This window comes from Ambystoma mexicanum, chromosome 9, assembly GCF_040938575.1.
Source record: "Ambystoma mexicanum isolate Mex_15411 chromosome 9, UKY_AmexF1_1, whole genome shotgun sequence".
In the NCBI taxonomy this organism is placed as follows: Eukaryota; Metazoa; Chordata; class Amphibia; order Caudata; family Ambystomatidae; genus Ambystoma; species Ambystoma mexicanum.
Genome location: NC_090931.1, coordinates 848,750,013 through 848,762,740, shown reverse-complemented (window position 1 = coordinate 848,762,740; position 12,728 = coordinate 848,750,013). Strand labels below are relative to the sequence as shown.

At 46.1% G+C, this 12,728-nt stretch overlaps 1 protein-coding gene across 4 annotated transcripts in view; it reads left to right on the top strand.

Moving 5' to 3' along the window:
* Positions 1-12,728, top strand: part of ERBB4 (erb-b2 receptor tyrosine kinase 4) — a 2,687,977-nt gene that overhangs the window by 2,105,277 nt on the left and 569,972 nt on the right. For all 4 annotated transcript variants that reach the window (XM_069615918.1, XM_069615916.1, XM_069615919.1 and 1 more), the window contains exons 14-15: positions 6,077-6,170; positions 10,346-10,500. In XM_069615918.1, the coding sequence (XP_069472019.1) occupies positions 6,077-6,170; positions 10,346-10,500 (249 nt within the window). The remainder of the gene's footprint in view (positions 1-6,076; positions 6,171-10,345; positions 10,501-12,728) is intronic.

The window sequence follows — 12,728 nt, the reverse complement described above, 5'->3', positions numbered from 1 at the left end:
TGTTCACCCTGCTGGGGCCCTATGTGGGTCTCCTTAAGGAAAATTACCCTAGCAGTCTGTCTGTTAAGATAAGCCATGATCTTCCTTCTCTTGATCTTGGAACCTAGCCCCCTCACATTCCAGCTCAGCACATTAATACCGCTTCTATCAGGTTTAGCCATTATCTATGGGGGAGGGGGGTTAAATGTATATGTACATCAATGTTTCTCTGCATTATGCTTAAGTTTTTCGGTGCATAGAACCTGTGTGCTTTTTGTTTTAACAACCTTTTTTCATAACAACACCCCAACATCTTCATATCAGTCCCTCCCCCCACCCTCACAGTCCCCCTAACTTCAACTGTGCTGTTAAGTTTCCCCCCTGTCCTCCCGAATAATCTCATGAGCACCTGCTACAGGGGGGGCTGCGGCATCTCCAGTGCCTAAGCCCTTATCGCTGACAGGTGTTACCTTCGGTTGGCTTGTTTCTCTCATTTATTCCTACTTCATCGGATGAACGCATTCAATATGTTTGAGCCATAGTCTTTCATCCTCTTCTATATGGGGTTCTCCATGAATCCCATGTCTTTGCCTTGTCATCTTACTTCTTATATGCAGCGGCGGTGGTTTTGCCCTAGGATTCTTTCAATATCTCTTCTATCAGGTACATCCATTGTTTGGGGGAATATGTGTTTCTATGAAGCTCGCAGCTTCTTCCGGGAATGTGAAGAAATATGATTTATTTTGATGTTGGATCTTAAGTCTTGCAGGGTCTAGCATTGCACATTGTACTTGTCACTCTCGTAGCATTTTCTTGATTCCAGAGAACTGTTTTCTCTCTTGTTACACTGCCACAGTGAAGTCTGGAAAGATGTGTATAATGTTGGCTCCCCATTTTAATTCCTGTTTCTCCCTTACTGTTCTTAGGACCAAGTCTGTGTCCCTGTAGTTTAGTATATGTGCTATTATGGGTCTGGGGTATGCTCCAGGTTTCGGTCTTGGTGCTAAAGATCTGTGTGCTCTCTCCACCATAAACACAGGTAACCATCCCAGTTCCCCCAACAGTGTGCGCAGTAGATCCTCCACCGCTTTCTCCATCGATCCTTTAATAGCCTCCTCCGGGATACCTATAATACAGACATTATTTCTTCGAGATCTTGCTTCTAAATCTTCACATTTGGATTTAACTGTCCCTAGCTCGATGGCCATCGTCCATACCGTTGTCTTCAGGGTCTCCATTACGTCGTCTGTGTTCGATATTCTTGTTTCCGCCTCTGTCATGCGAGCTGTTGTTTTGTCGAGTTGCGTTTTTATATTCGCGACACTGGCCGTGATGCCATCCAGCTTGTCTGTTGATGCTGCGAAGCCTTGCTGCATGGCTTGGAAGACAGCCTGTGGGTCCATCATGGTGGCCGGGGGGTTCTGTTCCGCTTGCGCAGGTGTTTCTACCTCCCTTTCGGGCTCAGCGTCTTTTTGCATTGTGGTTGTGAACTTTTCAATAGTCCCTTTGTTCCTTTTAGGGCCAAAGCTTTTGGGCATAGTTCCGGGTCTGGAGCGTGTGTCCGGAGGAGTCTCTTTTCCCACGAATACCTTGCCAGTTGTTTTCTGGTTGCACTGTATTTCAGAAGTCAGGCTGTAGCATGTGCTGCATAAGTTGATTCAATGTCTAGTTACCACTGTACCTCGTATTATTATACGTTGCTGGAGATTGCCAATCAGATTCTATGGTTGAGGTACATTGAGAATGGTGCCCATCATCTGCCTGGTATAGGGTGAGGGTGTCTGTGCCTGGTGGATATTATCACGCCCTGTTGTTCCCTTCTTTTCGTTGGGCTCATGGATGTATGGCTATATCGCTATTTGTTGCCCCATCGTTTCCAGGGGGGGGAAGGTAGTATTAACGTGTATCCGGTGTCTGGGACACCTCAAATGCTTTGCTGCAGGACCGGTATTAATCCAGTGCTCTTGTGGCCACTTTCAATGTTTTTACAATTGCAAGTGTAATGGGGAGGTTGCTTCACCCTCCCAGTGTATCAGCTTGTTGTGTGGTCCCATACCTCTGCAGGTCCGCGGTAGAAGTGGGTGGGGGGGAGGGCAGCTCGGGCGCCGAGTGTTGGAGTTGGGAAGCCCGATCCTCCAGGGCTTCTGCCACCCTTGGATGGGCCCAGGGGGAGAGGCGGGCTGAAGTCACCTCGCTCCCCACCGCTCCCGTTCGTACGTTCTAATCGTTCCGTGTTGCAATGCAGGATACGTCTGTAGGGGCCGAATGCCCGTGCACCTCTCCCGTTGTTCCTAGCAGACGAAGATCCGAGCGCCTGCGACTCTTCCCCTTCGAGCGGGTGGTTCGATAGTCACTGACACCAATCGAGTTGCTCCGGCACCGAGCTCCTCCCCTCACTCCCTGGCTGGCTCTTTCTGCGGTGCCTTGGGCGACTCCCGGACTCACAACTCAGCACCCGATTCTCCGTTTAAGTCCAGATTTCACATGGGCTATCCAGAGCTTCAATAAAACGTTCTGTGTAAAAATTGCACCAAACCAGAGTAAATAAATGGTTATTTTAGGCTTTTCGGCCCTAGATGCAGTCTGAGCTCACACGGATGCTGCCATTTCCTTCCGTGCGCAACAGCGCCCCCGAGTCGGTTTGATTATTGATGTTTGAGTAACTTCTGCATCCCCATTCATCTCCAAGTATTGCTACCTCGTCTTAAAGGGCCCTAGGTCTATGGGTTGATAATCAAACCATGAAAAAAAACTGTGAATATAAGGGCAATTCTTGAAGGAGTTAGTAGAACTTATGTTGCTTGTCCTTAAAATATAAATTCTTGATTGGTGTAAACTTATGAAAAGGAGTTGTGGGTTATTAATTGGCCAGTCATACACCCAGCTATTCTTTGATCTCGATAGGCATTACGGGAGTGTGGCACAGAGGGCAGAAGAAAATTGATAAAAGACGTCTCAAACTTAATCCATTTTCTTTAACTATTGTTTCCTTCTACTATAGTGACTAAATAGTGAATTAGGTGTTGGCCCTGTTTAGAGATTCCCATGAAAAAGTAGACTTTGCAGTGGTGATGGCTCTCGGCTAATACTCACAAGTGTAGCAATAGAAATTGAATTATAACCGGATTTTAATATGATGAGATGCTCTTAAGATAACGCATGAAGAATCTCCATGTAAAACAACGGCATTTAGGGCAAGAGCTTTGTCAAAGTAGTATTCCCTGTAACAAAAAAACAGACGGCATTTCATTGAATCCTGCAGCGTATCTTATAGACATGTCATTCTTAAGGGTCAGATATTTCAGATCACATACTTGTACAACATGTAATAAGTTAAACAACACAACAGTGTACCTTCTTGGCAAAGTTGCTGCGTTTATTGGCACCACTTTTGGTAAAAGGCTGCTGGTTGTTAATGTCCTTTCCAGGTTGTTAGTTGGCATGTTTTTCGGCAAGGGTGGTCACTCTGACAAATATGCCCCTCAGGAGGCCTTTTGTAATTGATAATTGACCTCTCCCTCTAACGTTTGCTGTACACGCATCTTAGAGCATTACATAAACATGTGATTATCTGTCATTCATCACATTGTGGTTTGGAAACATAGGTTAGTGTAGCCTTAGGCAGTGATTGTGGTTGTGTGTGTGTGTTTATGTCTGCATGTTTTCGCATCCTCCTATGTTTAATGCCACACATGTTTTTAAGGGGGGAATCGGGATTGATTTATATTGCAATCGTAATTGGGCAAGTATAGGATCCAGGATAACGGCAACTCTCTTTCTATGCTTCTTTATGTGAAACATATGGCTGCTGATTATTTGAAGCACAGCTGATGATGGGCACAACACTAAAGCAAACACATAAAAATAACACTAAAGAGAACAAACCCCAGTTCAGTCTGGGATGCATGTTTGTCCATATGGCTTTGTCCCCTTTTGGAGACCCATTCTTGCAGGAATCCTGGGTCTCTTTATTATGCCAGAGGAAAGGGGTGCAGTGTTAGCATGCCAGAGGAAAGGGGTGCAGTGTTAGCATGCCAGAGGAAAGGGGTGCAGTGTTAGCATCCAGAACCTGGCAATGAACCTGGCAGGGTAGTATAGTTCAGTGTCAACGCGCTCGTCTTGCAAGCACGACAGCGCAAAGAAACACAGTTTCGAATCCTTTGGTATGCGCTTAGAAACCTCTTTGGTATTAAGTAGGTTTTATATTATATATATATATATAAAATATTGAGATGATGTGCAGTTACCAGGACAACATAATGAAAAAGGGATGCAGAAAGTTGCAATTGCTTGCTTAAATGTTCTTAAACTGTATCAGGGTGATTAAAAAAAATAGTAGTTGTTGGAAAATATTTCTAAATATTATTTTTGTAAGTTGGAATGGGTAAACGTGTTTTGTGATTTATATTTTAAGTGTTTGGAATAGTTAACTCATTGTAACACTCTGTTGTGGTTTTCTAGACGTTAGGAGAAATTGCATACAATGCTTACTTTTTAAAATAAATAGTTGTAATTGATATACAGAATGGTCGGAATTCTTTTTTTGCTTTAGATTAAAAGTTCTTGTAAAATACTCTTGTTGAAAAAAATACAATTGAATCTGTCTGTTAGACTGTTTACATGAGATTTTTTTTGTTAGCATACTGTAAACACCTGATGTATTTTCAAACGTTGGCGCAGTACCCAGCTGTTTAGAATTTCCTGTGATTTTTTTTAAATGATGGAATTGCTACCAAAATGGAAACATTTTATTAAAATGCTTTTCAAAAGTCAAGTAGTTTCTAAGATTCTAGAGCCTATAAAACGGCTATGCATTGTTTCTACATATCCTATGGATGTGTGTATGAGGTTAAACAAATAATCATGTATTTCTGATATGTTTAAACACCACTGCAACCATTAGAACGCGTTCACATATTAATTAAACTTGTTTGAAAACCATCTATAAACGTTGGCAATCGGTATTTTATTATCACTGCCTCGTTTAAGAATATTTTTTAAAGATAGAAACAATCTCAAATCAATACAAAAGTTCAACAGACATAGAAGCAGTTAAAATTGTTTGATGCCCACCACAAAATGTGCTGGGAACTACTAAACATATGTCATGAAAATGATACCCTCCACCCCCACATACCCTCCACCCCCACATAGTCCTTCTATGGGCTATAAGCTTAGCTAATGGTTCCCAAGGGATCTGTCTGAGGCATTTGGGAACACAGACTCGTCTCATGTGTGTTCATGAGGACTGCACTCTGGGATGTACCCTTCCTGGGAATCATTCTTAGAGCCTGATTTACAACACGTTTTTTCAATGAATGCGATTGCATATTGTAAAACACTTTTGTAAATCAGACCTATAGTCTGTTTTCTGTTTCTTTTCAGAGATGTACTTCTGCTTCTTTGATTTCTCAGAGGGTTCAAATTCATCATGTGCAGGGTTGGATTGGGCCCTCTGCCTTTCGGCCCGTGGCCGGGCCGAAATCGTCCCTGGCAAGCGGGGGCCGGTTTCTGGCCATGCCTGGGCCGGTTTGGAAGAAAATAAAATGTAAAAAAATATATATTTTTTTTCAAATTGTTATTTTTTTTTCAAAAAACCTTTCATCCTTCTTAGGTCTATAAATGAGTACTAACACAGGTTGGGTGATATTTTATGCATATTGGTTCTATAAAAAAGAGCTTAAACGTAAGTGATATACAATAACATATCATAGGCCTTGGACGTCTGCTTGGATTCACAGTAATTGAGTGTACTTAGGAACAATGCTATGTAATGCCACTTCCTGTTTTGTCAAACGGTGAAAGATCGTGTTTCATTGCTTCCCGGGATGTCACTTTGGGGTGGGGTCAAATGACATCACTTCCGGTGATGTAATCCGAGGTCAAGGGTCGTGAGGCGAGGCCTATTTCTTGTCACAGTCCGACCCTGATCATGTGTAAAAGTAGGCCAGAACATCTCAGTTTCCCCGAGCAGTAAAAGAGACTGCGGTTCTCATGATTTTGCAATATGTCTGGAAATGTATACTGTGATTCCTTAGCCTTCCTCCTTCCTTTTCGTATCTCAATTCATCTTCTTTTGTTGGTGTTGCCTTGGCAGGGAATTCCGTGAGTTTGCCAATGGAACCCAATGTGTGGAATGCGATCTGCAGTGCGAGAAGATGGATGAATACATGGTCACCTGCAATGGACCGGTAAGATGCACAGATGTCTAGATGGCAGCCACCAGATTGCACTCGTGTGGTGTTCTTTGATAAGATGTAACAGCACGTACACTACTTTATCTGCAGCTCTTTTGTTGCTCACATACTGCAACTATACAACTGTGTCTTTCTCAGGCCTTTCTGAATTACTTTACAGCATTGTCCAGCCCACCTCTAAGGGGGAGGTGTCATAGAGTTGTTCTCTGTAGCTCCCCCTTTTGCACCAGTCCTCGTCTTGCTCTGTCCACCTTGAGGAGTCAGTCTTGGGGTGCTCATGTTCATCCCCACCAGCTCTGAGCATAAAGAGCTCAGCTGGCACAGATTGTTGGGGGGGGGGCACTCCATCAGTAAATTGATGCTGATGCTTTATATGAATGTGTTTACCTCTCTTCTAATAAGGAGCCATCCTACATGTTACAGTCAGAGGCTGCTGGCATTGCATCCCCTCCTTCATATCATGCAGATCAAGTCCAGTCACCAAGAGGCAACTTCAAAAAATGTATGATGGGGCCCAAATCAACCGTTTTTTAAAATTTGTTTTACAATAATACTAAAGCATAGAACAACATAATGGAGCTGGCAGGTCAGAACATTGGCTTCAATTGTGTTAATTTTCAGAAATGCCTGAAATATTATTTAATGGTGTGAGAAATATGCAAAGACATGCTTTCAATAGACCACACGATCTTATAACCTGTATGAGCTTATTCACAAAAGACTGGATGCCCAAAGGAGCACTTGGCATCTCATTGTCCGCACACACAGGTTCTTTCTGATTCATAAAAGGGACTTGAAGGCAGAGGCTGGGAGTGGCTGCAGGCACAGGGGATCCACAGCGAGCCCTTTCACGCATGCACACACCGCCATCATCTGGATATGATCTGTCGCCCAGCACCCACATGAGTGGCTTGCTAGAGGCAGCCTTGCATCCACAGGAGTGTCTGGCTAGAGGCGGCCGTACACCCCCAGGAGTGGCAGACTAGAGGCAGCCTTGCATCCACAAGATTGGCTGGCTGTAGGCAGCCGAGCATCCACAGGAGTGGCTGACTAGAGGCAGCTGTGCACCCACAGGAGTGGCTGACTAGAGGCAGCCTTGCATCCACAGCAGGGGCTGACTAGATAAAGCCGTGCATCCACAGTAGTGCCTGGCTAGAGGCAGCCGTGCATCCGCAGGAGTGGCTGGCCAGAAGCAGCCATGCACGCACAGGAATGGCTGACTAGAGGCAGCCTTGCATCCACAGGAGCAGCTGACTAGAGGCAGCTGTGCACCCACAGGAGTGGCTGACTAGAAGCAGCCTTGCATTCACAGCAGGGGCTGACTAGAGAAAGCCGTGCATCCACAGTAGTGCCTGACTAGAGGCAGCCAGGCATCCACAGCAGTGGCTGGCTAGAAGCAGCCATGCACGCCCAGGAGTGGCTGACTAGAGGCAGCCTTGGATCCACATGAGTGTCTGGCTAGAGGCAGCTGTGCACCCACAGGAGTGGCTGACTAGAGGCAGCCTTGCATCCACAGGAGTGTCTGGCTAGAGGCAGCTGTGCACCCACAAGAGTGGCTGACTAGAGGCAGCCTTGCATCCACAGGAGTGTCTGGCTAGAGGCAGCTGTGCACCCACAGGAGCGGCTGACTAGAGGCAGCCTTGCATCCACAGGAGTGTCTGGCTAGAGGCAGCTGTGCACCCACAGGAGTGGCTGACTAGAGGCAGCCTTGTATCCACAGCAGGGGTTGACTAGAGAAAGGCGTGCATCCACAGTAGTGCCTGACTAGAGGCAGCCGTGCATCCACAGCAGTGGCTGGCCAGAAGCAGCCATGCACGCACAAGAATGGCTGGCTAGAAGCAGCCATGCACGCACAGGAATGGCTGACTAGAGGCAGCCTTGGATCCACATGAGTGTCTGGCTAGAGGCAGCTGTGCACCCACAGGAGTGGCTGACTAGAGGCAGCCTTGCATCCACAGGGGTGTCTGGCTAGAGGCAGCTGTGCACCCACAGGAGTGGCTGACTAGAGGCAGCCTTGCATCCACAGGAGTGTCTGGCTAGAGGCAACTGTGCACCCACAGGAGTGGCTGACTAGAGGCAGCCTTGCATCCACAGGAGTGTCTGGCTAGAGGCAGCTGGGCACCCACAGGAGTGGCTGACTAGAGGCAGCCTTGCATCCACAGCAGGGGCTGACTAGAGAAAGCCGTGCATCCACAGGAGTGTCTGGCTATAAGCAGCCATGCACGCACAGGAATGGCTGACTAGAGGCAGCCTTGCATCCACATGAGTGTCTGGCTAGAGGCAGCTGTGCACCCACAGGAGTGGCGGCTGAACATTGCAGGACTGGACCATAAAAGGCCCATTAAATGAAATGCAATGTTGCCACTTCCACCCTGTTTCATGGCTAAACATGTCAAAAAAGAGTGTATTATTTGTCTGACCTTTCCCACCTAAAGCTTTACAATCCTGCCACTGGTCGTTACACATCCTTGGTAGCATTTTGATTCCCGTTGAGGTGGGCCCGTGACAGGTTAGAAGCAGATCCTGGGACAGAGTCTCTCTAATCCCCCGCGTGTCAAGCATGCCTATGGGGATAACCCATGGGGATAAGGTTGTGCAAAAACTATGCGCGCAAAAGATGTTTGTGCCTGCTGCTTGTCTTTCAATCATTTCTTTCACGGCAATAGTATGGCCGCTGCCCAAGTTAAGGGCCTGAGCGAAGCGTTACCGGCTCCGTCGGGCCACCCCATCAGGTTAGATGGTTCCAATAGGTCCCACTTTGTACATTTTAGTGGGCCTAATGCCACCCGCCAATAATTCATGTCCAGGACTGCGAGTGGTTTAAGGATCTAGTAGGCATTTAAGAAAGTCAGAGTGCCAGTGTAAACTCCAGAACCAGTGTTCCCTCCTGGCCTGTTGACAGACATTGGCTGTGTGTTTATCAAACCATTTACATTATTCACTGAAGCTGGCACGGGTGCTTTATCACTGTGTGGTAGAGGATGGCTTTTTCACCTGTTTTTCAACTGAAATGAACGATCACCTCTGAATGTTGGGTCTGGAATATGTGCCACCTTCGTCACCCAGTGCCACTGCCTTTCTTGCCCATTAAAAAACGCTCGGCATGCACCTGTAAGTCGTCCCTGTGGAGCACACGATTGTCGCTTAAAACCTTGAGGCCATCAATATTTTAATATGTGGAAAGGGGTGGGCTCAAATGGGGAGGGGACACAATGTGTGCTGTCAGAGTGACAAGAAACACCTACGCAGTGTTTACTGCGTGGCCAAGCTTTTCTGTTGCCCCCCCCCGCCCCCCAAAGCCATGCACCAAATATCTCTGAAGCTGTGTTGACCATGGGGAGGACAGCATTCAGTGCTAGCAGGTGATGGGGTTGCACTGCAGAGCAGCCTTGTGAACTTGGGCAAACACTAAAGGGCACATTCACACATAGTGTGAGGCACACACAGCTGGACAAAATCACACATTTTATGAGTGTGCTGATTATTTGTTTATTTTTTGGGTTATTTCTAAGGTGCATTGTGCGGCAATACGTTGGGCATCCCCAAGGGTTAGAGTGCCATTGGTACCCTTGTAGATCCTTAGCTTTGTGTACGGGCCGTGCTCCATATTTTGAGTCCGTTTTCTGTGTTGATGACCGTGACGTTATCAATACAGAAACTGACTCAGAAAAGGGAAGGGAACGCAGCGCTGCACCTGAAGGTAAGATTATTATTATTTTTTTTAAATTAAGTTCTACTCACCCTCAGCACCTGTGAAGGATCTACATGGGTTCTAATGGGTGCGGAGAAAGGAAGCGGGCGCTGGCCCGCAGCACACAGGGCGCTCAGAACGCTGGTTTATACCATACGTTCTGTGCATACTGATTGGCCAGCGCCTCCTGCCAGGGTGCTAATGAGCAGAGCTCCAGCACCAGCTTTCCCACTTGACCAAACTTTACACTTTGTCTCAAATGACTTTAGCTCTTGGTGCCCCCGCTCCCTTATGTTCAAAAACGTGGACATTGTTCGCCTCGATGCCCCCGGGTTGTGTGAGCGCTTTAAAAATGCAAAAAAGGAAATTTATAAAAACAGACTAATTCGCACTGTTTAATACTGTATTCAATCATGCCAATACTGCCCCGGGCAAGTGCCGTGCATAAGCCTCTTACTCTTCTGTTTCCTCTTCCTAGGGGCCGGACCATTGCATCAAGTGCTCTCACTTCAAGGATGGCCCCAACTGTGTCGAGAAATGCCCCGATGGACTACAAGGCACGAGCAGCTTCATTTTCAAGTATGCGGACGAGCACCGCGAATGTCACCCCTGCCACCCGAACTGCACCCAGGGGTAAGCTGAGGCTGGGAGGGGCCGCTAGTAATAGTGATGCTGGGCCTTCATTGCTAAAGGCATAGGAACCCAAAAGCGCCTGGCTCCACCCCAGATGTCTGGACATAGGATTTCATAGATCTCTAGTAGACATCTGAACTAAATAAGGAGACGTGTTTGAGAAATCACAATGACACTGAGCTACATAACCCCCAGTAAGAGCTGAAATAAAACTGTTAATTAGCTCAAAAAGGATCCCAAATAACCTTAGTATGGCACAATGGTATATAAGGGGATAACATTTGTGGAGCTGGTATATTGAGGCTGCTGTATGAGAGGAGCAGTTCCCCCAACATCCAAAGGCAGTATTATAATATATATATATATATATATATATATATATATATATATATATATATATATATATATGTGAAAGGAAATAGCACTGTCCCAAACAACTTCACAGTGATTTCTTGATTGTGCTTGCTAGGTACCTTCTTGTGACACAGCGAAAAGTATTCTCCCTCTTGAGCAAATTGGCTTCCAAGCCAAACAGTCCATGTAGCGTGAACTCCTTACCCGTGCGGGGTTTGAGGGTGGTGTACATGGCCATTAACAGCCGATTAGCCTGAGCCTGGTAGGTCTGAGTGGAGCGAGGGCCTCTCGAGGGCTCACGCTCACATTTCAACAGGATTCTATTCTCTAGTATATGTCATTCAATTGTTTTGTTTATTTTGTATACTAATAAAGAATGCATAGATTGAGTTTAGCTATCATCAGAAATAAGACCGTCAAGCCTTACGTCCCACACGCTTTTCCTCTAAATCATTCAAGCTCTGGTTCACGTTGATGTGTTTTGGGAAGCAGAGTTGGCATCCGAAGGACAATCCAATACTTGTTGGGGGCATGTGCAAGATCATCCCCACACTGTGTATCATCCCCACACTGTGTATCAGCCTCACACTGTGTATCATCCCCACACTGTGTATCATCCCCACACTGTGTATCAGCCTCACACTGTGTATCATCCCCACACTGTGTATCATCCCTACACTGTGTATCAGCCTCACACTGTGTATCATCCCCACACTGTGTATCATCCCCACACTGTGTATCAGCCTCACACTGTGTATCATCCCCACACTGTGTATCATCCCCACACTGTGTATCAGCCTCACACTGTGTATCAGCCTCACACTGTGTATCATCCCCACACTGTGTATCATCCCTACACTGTGTATCAGCCTCACACTGTGTATCAGCCTCACACTGTGTATCATCCCCACACTGTGTATCAGCCTCACACTGTGTATCATCCCCACACTGTGTATCAGCCTCACACTGTGTATCAGCCTCACACTGTGTATCATCCCCACACTGTGTATCAGCCTCACACTGTGTATCATCCCCACACTGTGTATCAGCCTCACACTGTGTGGTTCCACACTCATTTCTACCAAATTTCTCAACAACTTCTGCTCTGAAAATGCTTCTTGCACCTCTGCAGGGTTTGACATACTCCCATGCCGGGATGAAGGAGTATGTTTGCAATCTAGGAAAGTTAGAATCCAGGATTTGATCAAATGCTCCTGTGTAGTGAAAAATAGTCATCTGAGAAAAGTGCAAGCTGATTGGCCATTCTGAATTTCCTTTGATCGCTCTGAAACTCCCATTGGCCTTTCTGTGCAATGCCGTCCAATCATGGATTGTGATCGTGAAAATCTCATTGCCGATGAAAAGATGGTTTCCAACATTCACCCCTAATTCCTCTGCCCCTACCATCTTTTTTGGACTTTCCTACTGGTTGTGGAATGTATGAAAGCGGCGCAGTGGGGCTGCATGAGTACAACCCCAGTTTGGAAGAGTGATTGTTTTCTGGAAGAGAATAAATACTGGCAGCTGCCAGAAAATGGGAGGAATGAGGAGCAAAGTGCTGATCTATTTCCTCATTTGGTTATTTGTGCAGTGCAAGTAAACCTCATGGAGGCCGCTGTGCACTTGACAGCCAATTCATCTTAGTTAGCCTTGAAAAGACAAAAAAGGGATGCATTCATGTGTTGTGCTTTGAACAATTGAGACCTTAGTGGTTGCTTCTGCTTCAATCTTAGTGGACATTGTACTGCACACCTGGCATGAATGGCACTGTTCCTATGGTGATAAGGCAACACAGGAAGCGTGGATATTTATACTCAGGGTATTGTATTATTATGGTACTCGAATGGGAAAGCACAAAAGCCCCCACCCATGAT